Here is a 13,267-nt window from a genome sequence, read left to right as displayed (position 1 = left end):
CTGAGACTGCATTCGACTAATTTCTCAGCATGGGGTTCCCCAGACCATGTGGGTAATGTTAGAAAACCCAAACCTATGTCTGTACATCCTAAAGGGAAAACCCCCCACCATATCCATTCCTCATCTTTACCTATAGCCCAGGTGAGGCAGACAAGTTTATATGTCATCTCCCTTATCTGTGAGTACGTTTTTCTTGTCTGTCCTTTCACTGAGGATGTAGACTTTCAAGATTCCCAATTTTATGTAAGAGTTTCAGTTCTACTTTGGAGAGAACCCAAAGACTCTTGCCTTCCTTTATCCATTAAAATGGATAACCCATCACCATCGCACCCCCATCATCACATGCCCCTATGGCAGCCCTAAGGTCAGATTTAGCTCATTCTCACTCTAGTTCCTAGTTGTTTGGGGCTCTTGGAGATTTCCTTTACTATCTTGAAAGCTCAGTTTTGTATTTGTAGTATGTTTTGATACATTATTCTTTGCTGTCAGTGCCATCCCTGATTAGCGCCTCTAAAACGTTTTACAGATATCTAGACCACTATAATGCAACTTTTTGTATAATTGGTTCACTTATGTGTCTTAAACATTCATTTTTTTCCTGAAAAATAAATTTTTTCATGCTGTAGTAGAATGCATACCCAATAGGAGTGTCTAATTGAATCAGTGTCACTAAGATCATTGTTCTGTATTGATAATGTACTGTTATGTAATTGTATAGGTAATAAAGAAGTATTTAATATCATTTCAGGAAGAGAAAATAATTAGAATATGTCAAATTAAAAAGACACCTATTTATCTAAGCATAGTCTATCTCATTAATGTTAGAAATGACAAATGCTTTCTAAAATGTTTGTGTTAATATCCTTTAAATCAATCAGATAGTAGCTGAATATTTAGAAAATCCTTTAAGGTGGTAGATATTGCAAATGTAAAGATACCTAGTGCAAAGGCTCTGATTATTTCTCAGACTGTTATAGCATAAATCTGTCTTAGCAGTGGAGTAGGATTTCCTAATGATGTTTTCAAATATTTGTATTCCATGTGGATTTTATGATTCATAACCTGGATTATCGTCAGTACTCTGTTTTGCATTCCTGGCACATGATGACCACTGATTGAAAATGCTATTGTATTCCTTACTGGAATTGGCCGCTTTCTACAGTGGGGAAGCATCTGCTCTGCAGACCTTTTTCTATAAAGTATCAACATGTTTTTCTTCTGCTTTTCTCTTGTAAGGAGTAACAGAGTATATATAAATGAAGTATAACTTTGGAAAAACATTATAAATAACTGTTTTATTATGAAAATGTTAAAGTATCAAATGGAAATTTTAGCAATCATCTCAAATATTAAGAATAATTTGAGTTAATGATTTAAAGAAGTAAAAAGTGTTACTGAAAAGTTTTCAAAACCATCACCAAATTTTTAGTGTTTGATTTGCTAATTTCATAAAAAAGAACTTCTCATTCCTTCCATACTTTAGTAATTACTGTTTGGATGCCACCCTCTCATTAGTGAATTGAGTGCTCATTATTTTTTTCATTACTGGTTTTTTTTTTTACTGTCAATTTGTAAATTGGTTTAGCATCCTTTAGCAAAGTGACTATGTAAGTGAAAATAATATGCAGTGAAAACGATCCCTTCCAAACTTGATTTAGTGCTTTTATAATTTTATAGATTAAGCCAGTTATGTGCATCCGGAGGTGCAAGCTTCATTATTCCAGCATAGATTCAAGTCTAATCTAGAATACAAGAAAATTTTAAAGTATTATTTCACACCAACCAGATGTTGTGTTTCTTGTTAAATTTAACGGTCACAGCACTGAATCTTATAAGGATAAGAGATAAATGACTCACACATATAAAAACAGATTTAATGTTTGGAGAATTAACTGGTTTGCAACCACGATAAAATAAGGTATTAACTTAGCAGTAGAGTTTTAAAAAGAACTGATAGAAAATCAACTTTTTTCCTCCCTCCTTAGTGGAGTCTACTAAAAAGAGTAAAACCTTTTTTATTAGCTTTTTTGACCAAGTGCAAATTAGTTTACTTATGTGTATGTCAGTTTCTTCATCTCTTAACTTAGCAAAATGAAGCATGCTCTAGCTAACCTGTAATATAAATTAAACTAGAGTTGAGAAATAATTTAAAATTTAGAAGACCTTATACAATTGGAAGTTAGATATTGGGCTTTAGAATCAAACAACCTGGTTAGAATCCTTGCCCTTTGACTTATCTGTTATATGACCTTGGACAAATTATTAAACCCATTTGAACTGCAGGTTCATCATTTACACAACGGGGACAATAATATCTCACAGAATTAATAAAAGGATTAAATAGGAGTGACCTACAGAAAGTCCTTAGTATAGTGCTTCTAAGTCATTGATGATAACTGTTTTATCATTATTCGATAAGTGATCAATTGAATAATTCTAATTAACGGTATTATTTTCCCTCCCGATGTTTCTTTAATAGCCATTCTATGTTTTAAATAATTAGTCGGTTTAAATAAAGTTCTACAATAGAACCTTGCATAACATTCTATGCTCTAGCACTAACTCATAATGAGGGCTTTAACATTAATATAATAGATTATGTAATGAGAACAAGGCTTTGTACTGGATACCAGGTATATAACTGTTAACAATATCTGGTTACTGCCCTTATAATAGCTTTTAGAGTCTATTTAATAGATTTGGACAAGTCGGGTACAGACAATTGTGTAATAAGTGTATGATAGGCATAAGCACAAGTTGCTATAGCAATACAAAAGTATGACACCTAATTCAGTCTCGGGGTGTCTAAGCTGAGAAGGGATGTCTAAGTGTCGTTCTGTTGTAAAAAGAAGTTGTAATATAAAGCACCCCCACTTGTGTATATATATTAAATGTTACAGTCTTCCCATCCTTTAAGACCTAATTTAAGGGCAGTGTCCTCTGTGAGGCTTTCTTCATTTGACAGAGGTGGAGGCAGAGGCTGTGCTTTTGGTACTCCCATTGTACTTTGGCAACACTTTCCTTACAGCGTTTAACAAATTGCCTTGTAATTTATTGTTCACATGTCAGTTTCTCTTAGACTTCAGACTTGTTAAAAAAACAAAAATGGAGCAAAACCGTTTCTTATTCATCTTTGTATTTCCAATGCCTGGTTCACTCCTTGACATATTATAAGTTTACAATAAATGCTTGTTGAATGAATTAGGTACAAATATGAATTGCTTCATTTATTAAATAAATTTTTATCAAGTACCTAATATATGCCAGATGTTCTAAGCACTGAGGGTTCATCTGTGAAAAAGAAGGTTTCTTTGCCTTTATCAAACTCATACTGGTAGAAAAACCAGGTACAGGCTATGAAGAATATAGAAGGATAAAAGATTGATGGGGACTTCGATTTTGGAATGGTGGTCAGAAAAAGCATCACTAAGGAGGTTAACATCTAAGTGGAGACCTGAGTTAAGCAAAAAATAAAACTGTCTTAAAGAAGAGCATTCTAGGCTGAGAGAACAGCCAATTTAAAAGCCCAAGGAGGAACATGCTTAGAATGCACAAGAAATAGCAAAGGAGGCCAGCCTGGCTGGAACTTGGTGAGTGAGAAGGAATGTGATAGGAGATAGGATTGGCAGATATTACTGGGCCAGATCACATTTGGCCATGATAAAGATTTTGGGCTTTAATGTAAGTGTGATGGGAAGCCAAATGCAGGGTTTTGAGCAGGAGCGTAACATGATGTGATTTGTCTTTTGAAAGGATCCATCTGCCTGTTATGTGGGAGACTAACGGGGGCAAGAGGGGAAACAGTGAAAACTGCCAGGAGGCTGTTCTAATAGTCCAAGAAAAGACAGTGGCTGTGACTAGGATGGACCAAGTAATTTGTATGGGACTCTTTGGGCGTAGGAGCTGGTGACATAAGCTTTTAAAACTGTAAACCTGCACCTCTAACTTAAGCATTCAAGTAGATCAAAATTTAAATGTAAGTAAGGTATATGTACTTGCTGGGATAATGGGTTAAGAAATAAAGGAACTAGTTTCTTAGTCCCAGCTCCACTTTTAAGTAGGTATGTGACCTTGGGGAAGTCTCTTACTTTCTGTGGGCCTCGGTTTTTTATGTATAAAATGAGGGGTTGAATTATTAAAGGTTCATGGTTTTATAATTCTGTGATAAAGTAAGTATATAAATGAATGCTTACTGTGTGTGGACTACTGAATGAAACACTTTAGTAGATTCAGAAGTACTGTAAGGCACTCTTATCCATGGGTACTTACATTTATAAAAGATTTTATGAAACAGTTACAATATGAGATCATAATTTAAATGCAAAAGTGTGTAATGCAGGTTTTATAAATTCTAGAAGTTTGGAAAAGAGGATAATTAATAAAGACTGAATTTGCCATAAAGGTAATAGATACTTGATCTGGAACTAGATAGGATTTAATTAAAATGAATTAGAGAGGAAAGAGCATCCTGGGTAGAAAAGAAGATGTGATGTGAGCAAAGATGAAGTCTTTAATGAGCATATGGGTTTATGGCAGCTGGAGACTCAGTTGAGGTCAGCCTGACTCTATTGAATGATATGTGAACAATGGGAAAATAGGACTGGCCATGTAAAATAAGATAACATAGAGGACATTAAAATCTAGGCAGCTTTGTTTAGCTTTCAGTGCAGGCAAGAACTGGGAGCCATTATAGATTCTTCAGTAGAAGAATATTATAATACAAGTAGTATTCAAGAAAGATTGGTATAGTATGTATACTTTGAAGAAGGGGTGAAACTACCTTATTCCTAGTAGCATGCAAGCATTTTACATACCTTTTCTCATTTAATCATCATAACACCAATGAAAGAATCTAAAGTTCAGAGAGTTTAAATAGGTTCCCTAAAGGTCTTAAGGCTACTAAGTGAGTTGAGCCAGGATTTGAACTAACATCTGTCTGATTCTAGGAGGTCAGGGTGCTCTTCCTGCAGTAACTCAGGCATGAGGTAAGGAGGAATATACTCAGTAGCAGTGGGAATGGAAAAGAAGAGATGGAGCTGAGAGAGAATTTTTTGAAGAAGAACTTGTTGACTGATAGTATATAGGGTATGAAAGAAAATAACCCCCAAAAGACATTGCAGTTTTACTCTCAGTTAGCTAATGAAGATGACTGTGCTTTGTAGTGGTTATTGTCGGGGATGGAGGCAGACTGGAGGGGGCCAAGGAGATGGATGAAATGATCTCGTTTGAGAATGTTGAGTTTTATTTTATTTTTTATTTATTTATTTATTTATTTTTTAGAATGTTGAGTTTTAAACATCATTAAGCATTTAAGTAGTAAGTAAAGTCAGAAAGATGTCAGGATTTGGGAGTCCTCGATATATTAGATAGTTGAATGCATAAGAATGAAGAAGTCTTCTAAAAGAAGAGAAGCTCATGAAAGAAGAGCAGAAGACTTTGAGATATAATGCTGAATTTATCCTGTAGGTTGAGGATGAGGAGGGCTGTCAAACAGCTGAGAACAACATGGATGTTCCTGTTTTCCAGTATTTGCATTTTGACCTCTGTCAGAACTTAGGTTTTGTTTGTTTGTTTCTACTTCAAGTGGAATAGATATAAATTAATTTCAGTACACGATCAAGTTTTTCTAAATAGCACATTGCTTGGTTTCTCAAACAGAATTTGTTAGTTTAGTTTTATGGCCCTATTCCAGTTTATCTTCTGGTGAACATTCTAAAGAGTATTTTTTGGTTCATACTTATATTACTGACTTGATTCTTCTGTGAATTTACATTTAAAAGCCAATGGCTAGGATATGACAACAAAAGCACAGGCAACAAAAGAGAAAAAATAGATAAATCGGAGTTCATCAAAATGAAAAGCTTTTGTGTATCAAAGAAACTTATCAAGAGAGTGAAAAGACAACCTACAGAATGGAGAGAAATATTTGCAAATCATATATCTGATAAGAGATTAATATCCAGAACATAAAGTGAACTTCTTCAGCTCAACGACAACAAAAAACAATCTATAACAACAATGGGCAAAGGACTTGAATAGACATTTCTCCAGAGAAATACACAAGTGGCCAATAAGCACATGAAAAGGTGCGCAATATCACTAGTTATTAGGGAAATGCAAATCAAGCCACAATGAGGTACCACACATCCATTAGGATGTCTGTTCTCAAAAAGAAAAAAAAAAAAAGGGAAAATAACAAGTGCTGGTGAGGATGTGGATAAGTTGGAACCCTGTACACTGTTGGAATGTAAAATGGTGTGGCCAATGTGGAAAACGTTTTGACAGTTCCCCCCAAAATTGAGAATTACCATTTGATATAAATTGCACTTCTAGGCATACACCCAAAAGAATTGAAAGCAGGGACTCAAATACAGACCTTCCTTAAATTATGATGGGGCTACGTCCTGATAAGCTCATCTTTAGTTGAAAATATCGTTAAGTTGAAAATGTATTTAATACACCTAACCTACCGAAAACCATAGCTTAGTCTAGCCTACCTTAAACGTGCCCAGAACACTTAAATTAACCTACAGTTTGACAAAATCATCGAACACAAAGCCTATTTTATAACAGTGTGGAATCTCACGTAATTCCTTGAATACTATACTGAAAGTGAAACACAGAATGGTTGTGTGGGTACAGAGTTGTTGTAAATGTATGGGTTGTTTGCATCCCTGATCACGTGGCTGACGGAGCTGCGGCTTGCTGCTGTTGCCCAGCATCGCGAGAGTATCGTACTGCATATCGCTAGCCCAGGAAAAGTTCAAAATTCGAACTACCGTTTCTACTCAATGTGTATCTCGTTTGTACGGTTGTAACGTTGAAAAATCCTAAGTCGGACCATCGTAAGTCAGGGACCATCTATCTGTAGATACTTATATACCAGTGTTCAGAACATTATTCATAATAACCAAAAGGTGTAAACACCTTAATGTCCATTAACAAATGAATGGGTAAACAAAAGGTGTGTGCGTGTGTGTGTGTGTACATGCAATGGAATATCATTCAATCTTAAAAAGGAATGAGATTCTGACGTCTGGTACAACACGGATGAACCTTGAAAACATGCTAAGTGAAATAAGCCAGACACAAAAGACACAAAAGACATGCTTCTACTTTTATGAGGTACCTAGAATAGGTGAGTTCATAGTAACAGAAAGTAGAATAGAGGTTACCAGGGATTGAGTGAAGGAAGTAATAAGGAGTTAGTTTTTGATGGGTACAGAATTTCTGTTTGAGATAATGAAAAATTTCTCGAAAAGGATATTGATGATGATTGGACAACTTGGACAACACTGTGAATGTACTTAATGCCACAGAACTGTGCACTGAAAAATGCTTAAAATGGTAAATTTTATGTTATGTATATTTATCATAATTTTTAAAAAGCTAATGGCTTTTGTACAAAGTTATAAACATTGTTAAAGCTGTTATAATAGTGCCAACATGTTCTGTCTTTAATCTGCTCTCTTTTGTTTATTTTGTTATATATCCTTTGTTAATAATCTTCCTGTCTTAATCCTTATTTTAAGAACAACTAGCAGCCTGCTATTTCATCAAACAATTTCTGTTGCTTGAGCTTCAATTACCTAAAGCTCTAGGTTATTTTGGATAACTTTTGGGTCTTATGATAACACTGTATTTATGTCCTTACATTAAAATTAGTAGTGATAGTAGTATTTTTCATTATTAAAATATAATATGTTCATAGTATCGTAAGATATCCATCTGTGTTAGAAAAGTCTTCCTTCACTGCAGTGTTTTGTTTGCAGGATGAAGATGAGCTGGACTCCCACACCATGGTGAAGACTAGCTCGGAAAGCGTGGGCACCATGCGGGCCACAAGCACGATGAGTGAAGGGGCCCAGACCATGATTGAACATAACAGCACAATGTTAGAATCTGACTTGGGGACCATGGTTATAAACAGTGAGGATGAGGAAGAAGAAGATGGAACTATGAAAAGTATGTGGCTTTTTTTTCCCATTGAATATTAATTTTCTGTTTTGAGAGTATACTTCTATAGAAAGCAGGATAGTTCTGTGTTGCTTGTTATAGCCAGTTGTGGAAAATTTTGTTTCTTGGCTTTGTTTAACAGTGAAAGGAATATGGCACAAGTGAATTTTCAAAAATTCTTTTAATATAGCAGAAAGTAGCACATCTTTAACTTAGTGTTAAGGAACTTTTTTCTGTTGAAGGATGCTAACCCATAATTTAATTTGTAAAGTATTTTTTGAGATAAAAAGATAGCGTTCCTAACATTTACTTTTCCAATTAAAAACGTGAACCTAAAATTCTGTTCCAAATAATACAACATAATATTATTTCATGTTGTCTAAGTCATCAGTTAAGCTGCAGTGACAGAGGGAAGCAAGCCAAGGGAAGAAATAAGGGCTATAAGGTGGGAAAAGAAGAAACACTAGAAAGAAGAATCAAGAGACAGGGATACTCATGCAGAAAATTCAGTTCAGTGCATGTTTACTACTGCTTGTCGTGTGCTAGGCACAGTGCCAGGGGCGCTGCAGGGCTGAAATGACGATTAAGGCGTTCTCTCTGATCTCCGTTGCTTACAGAGTGATGAAGACAGAGATACTTTCACAGGCTAGCATTTCTTTTTGTATAAATATGGCTCTTTAAGATTGCAGTTAACAATGAAGGACATTGTGATTTTTCAGTTATAGGCAAAAGCAGATTAATTACCTCCTGATACCTACTGGCCTTTTTCTTCCCCCTACCACTCTAGTCCTGTATGGTCAATGTCAAAGTCTAAGCACAAAGCTGTTTTTCACCACACAGAACTACTTCTCCACGGCACAAAAGCTGTAATACATGACTTCTTGCATTGTAGAGCCTAGAAAGTTATAAAGAGTCAAGTGATTTGCTGATAAGGTAAAATGGATATAGGTAGGAATTTCCTCTCTGACATTTTTGTTTTCTTTTTGCCTACCCCTTTCTTTTTGCTACTCTCCCTGTGAGTCTGCTTGATAAGTCTTACCTCATAGCTTCAAGTCATTTGGCTCACTGCCGTTGCTTTCTTCACATTTCTTAGTATACATAGCCCATCCTGGTTGTATACTTTGAAAGAGAGGGCCGAGAAGCACAAGATGAAAACAGATTGCCACATAGTTAATCCTGGGTGGGAAGGAGGAGAGGGGAGTGAATTTTTTTTATCTCCCGCATTGATAGGTTTCTTGAGCCTTTGCCCTGAAAAGCAGTCTAAGACTTGGATTCCTAGCTGGGCATATTACTAGAATAGCGCTTCTGCATCCGTAACATGCTCACCCAGCTACATTGAATGGTCTTGTGGCCTCCAGAGCTAGCTAGTGTTAGGGTACGAGTCATATGCCTTGCAGATCAGAAAGACAGATAAGATCATTTACAACACATTTCCCATCAGCATGTAGCATCGCTTTTCCTCAGCTGATAAAATTCTTTTAGTCAAGTTTTATGATTCTTAACAGACCAGTTAGAAGATCACTGGGTGCTTTGTTCTATCTTTAGAGAGCTACTGCGTTTCCTATGAAACCACATAAACAACTTTTTCCATGTAGTCAATATAGTTGAACATCAGCATTTAAACAGTGGTTTAAAAATGAGTATTTATGGAATCGAATTCATGTTAGATTGTTATATTTCAAGGAAGAGATATGTGATAATGATTTATCAGACCTCATGCTTTAAAATTATAGCACAGATTTCCACATATTTCATGTAATGACTTGCAGCTTTGACAGCCACAGAAATCATTCAATGTATGTCATAATTTTATGTCCTAAGTATGATTTTTTTGGTCACAGAGATTTTATTAAAAGCTCATTTTTAAAATGAGCAGATAGTGGTTTATGTAGTTGTTTTATATGCTTTATTTATTTTATTTTTATTTTTCTAATTATTTTTTATTGGACTGTAGTTGCTTTACAATGTTGTGTTAGCTTCTGCTGCACAGCAAAATGAATCAGCCATACATACAGATATATCCTCTCCATTTAGGACCCTACAGTGCATTAAGTAGAGTTCCCTGTAGTTGTTTTTTTTGTTTGTTTTTCTTTTGCGGTACGTGGGCCTCTCACTGTTGTGGCCTCTCCCGTTGTGGAGCACAGGCTCCGGATGCGCAGGCTCAGCGACCATGGCTCACGGGCCCAGCCGCTCCGCGGCATGTGGGATCTTCCCGGACCGGGGCACGAACCCGTGTCCCCTGCATCGGCAGGCGGACTCTCAACCACTGCGCCACCAGGGAAGCCCCCTGTGATTGTTTTATATGCTTTAGCAAGTTTTAAATCCCATGAGACAACTTCCCTTGTATTTTAAGTTTCCACCATTTAGACATCATTCTGTTACAATGTGGGACTTCCATGTTTCCAAAAATCGAACCAAATGATGTTAGTGTAACCCCCCAGGTTACGTCATACCGTAGTATAGCAATAGTTTAGAGTGTAAAGAAGTTATTGAGGGAGAACTTACTTTCTGTGAAACCACATAATTACTTTTAGTTTTGTGTTTCCTCATGATGTAAATCTTCTTTAAAACGTCTTAGATGCGTTGGTATGAGCTCTTAGGTTATGTTACATTAGTGGAAGCCCCATTTGCTAATGTGTCTTTAACATTTTTCTTCCCTAAAATGATTTTATATATATATTTTTTATTCCCTAAAAGATTATAGCATTATATTATTTTTAATTTTCTAAAATCTCTAGAATGTTATACTGTGTGCTGAATATACTGATTTCCATCACCTTTTCCTTTGGAGTTTCAAAAGAGTTGCCTGATTTAATATTCTTGTCAGTTTAAATTATGTTTCCATAATTTTTTATACCTTTATCTGTGAAGCTGGAAATTACAGGCCTGTTTTCCTTACCTCTGAAAAGTGTGGTGATTTGACTCTAGGAAGCAAAGTTATTATTTTTTAAAAAAATTATTAATTAATTTACTTTTTGGCTGCATTGGGTCTTCGTTGCTGTGCACAGGCTTTCTCTAGTTGCGGCGAGCGGGGGCTGCTCTTTGTGGCCGTGTGCGGGCTTCTCTTTGTTGCGGGGCACAGGCTCTAGGCACGCAGGCTGCAGTAGTTGTGGCTCGTGGGCTCTAGAGCGCAGGCTCAGTAGTTGTGGTGCACGGGCTTAGTCGCTCTGTGGCATGTGGGATCTTCCCGGGCCAGGGCTCGAACCCGTGTCCCCTGCATTGGCAAGTGGATTCTTAACCACTGCACCACCAGGGAAGTGCCTAGGAAGCAAAATTATTAAAAGAGCTTTTGAAGGGAACTGGAGTAAAATGACAAGAAATATTTAAAATTTGATCTACTTTTTACAAAATGGGCATAGACCTGGAGAGCATGCCCAAAGAACTCTCCAAACTTATTTTCAGTGATGATGGCATTATTTTTACCATCTCTCTCCCACTCCCCCTCTTCCCATTCCCATTTCCCTGGGATCTCATTACCCATGTAACATCCAGGTTTCAGCTTGGTAACCCAGGTCTTTCACAATCTGGCATCAGCCAATATTTACACATGGAACTCTACTTCCTTATATGTTATACTTTACCCAGACTAGTCTAGGCCAGTTGGAATTATGAGGTATAAGCATGTTGGTTGTCATTAAGGAAATCAACATTTAGGATTTTTTATCCTGAAGGAATAGATTAGGACCAGGTCAGGAATCCATTGTCATTAAATTGATGAGTTAGTAGAGATTATTTCTTTGTGGGTAACTCTGGAAGAGCAATTGTTTCAGCAAAGAAAAAACTGGGGCCTTTTATCTTGTTCAGATCTGCTCTGTTTCTGTGGTGGAACTTTCTAGCCTTTCAGAGCTGGAGCTGGATTGGTACCTGTAGTTACCCTAAGGGGAAACTATCTCTGTTAGTATTTAAGGAAGAGCCACACTCTCCAGTCAGGTTAGCAGCTCTGTTTCATGGTTTCAGCTAATCTTCATGTGCCCGCTATGTCAGTTTGTCCTTCCAACAACTTGGGAAGCTGGAGCATCTGGAGAGCCCAGCCCTGCTTCCCTCGTGCAGTGAAGGAGACCTGATCTTCCTGGGACTGGGAGTGGAGATACTGAGCCATCCAGCAGCTCTGGTCTCTTCCTTCACAGGGCAGACTCTTGCTCGTACCTTTCTCTGCCTCCTCCAAGACCTTGCTCCATCTCTCTTTATCCAGTACATAGCCAGAGAGGTTCTATAGAGAATAATGATCTCCAAAATGAAGAGAATACCACAAACATGAATACAAGACATTTGAATGGCAAGGTGAGGAAATGGTAAGGGAGCACTCAGCTGATTTGATATCTCCTGTTTAGGAGTATGATCAGTAATGTGTTGAGATAACTTGCAGGTGAGAGAACTGTATTCCACTGTTTGTGAAGTTTGATGTGTTTTTGAGAAAATGAGGAAAGTGCCATGTAAGCATGAAAGAGTTAATTTTTATTTATTTATTATTTTTAGAAAAGAGACTAAAAGGTAAATTTCTCAGGTTATAGCTCTCATTAATTGTGTGTCTAGTATGGGCCAAACATTGTGCTTGGGACTTTGCATACATTATCTCACTAACTTCTCACAAGGACTCTGTAAAGTAACATTGTCACTATCATTTGCCACTAAGGAAACTGAGACTTGGGAATGTGAAGTGACTTGTCAAAGATTTCATAGCAAGTAAGTGGTGGGCCCAATATACAGACCCAGGTTTGACCCCCAAATCACATCATTACTGTGGGCCGGTGAGCTTGACATCCCCTTGGGCAGAAGTCTAGAACATTCGTGAGTCCTTCAAGGAAGGAGACCTGAATTATAAGTTAGCATAGGTTACTGGGAACAAATCATATCAGAATAATGTGATTTCCTTTTTTGATAGCATTGCGAAACTGCTAGGTTTGGATATTGTGTTTTATGATTTGGGGAAAGTATTTGACAAGGTCTTTGATGATATCCTTGTAGGCACTATGTAGTATGACCTAGCTGATGGTTCTGTTACGAGGGTTGAACAGTTACACACTTATAGGCTTATATCATTTGGGGTTTATTGGAGGACAGAAACTACTCTAGGCGTTTTAAACATAAAAAGATTTAAGTCAGAGGTGTGGCTATTAACAAAACCAGTGGAAAGTTTGGAGGAGAGGGCTGTGTAGGCTAGGCCTCCTAGGAACGCCTCCCACACTACCACAAGAGTGAGCCTTATAGAGCTACTACTACTACAGACGGGAAGGTAGTGAATCCAGAGGCTGCCATTGGCACTACTGAGTTCAGTAATACAGATTGAGATCAATCCCTGTTGCTCTTCAGG

General features: G+C 37.0%; 1 protein-coding gene across 2 annotated transcripts in view; it reads left to right on the top strand.

The window, feature by feature from the left end:
- The window catches only part of STK3 (serine/threonine kinase 3), a 319,933-nt gene that overhangs the window by 219,356 nt on the left and 87,310 nt on the right, over positions 1-13,267 (top strand). For both annotated transcript variants that reach the window (XM_033438225.2, XM_004275350.4), the window contains one exon: positions 7,773-7,965. In XM_033438225.2, the coding sequence (XP_033294116.1) occupies positions 7,773-7,965 (193 nt within the window). The remainder of the gene's footprint in view (positions 1-7,772; positions 7,966-13,267) is intronic.

The sequence above is a fragment of the Orcinus orca genome, chromosome 17 (assembly GCF_937001465.1).
Source record: "Orcinus orca chromosome 17, mOrcOrc1.1, whole genome shotgun sequence".
Taxonomy (NCBI): Eukaryota; Metazoa; Chordata; class Mammalia; order Artiodactyla; family Delphinidae; genus Orcinus; species Orcinus orca.
Note: the sequence above shows the minus strand (reverse complement) of the source record. Positions and strands in the feature narration are given on the sequence as shown.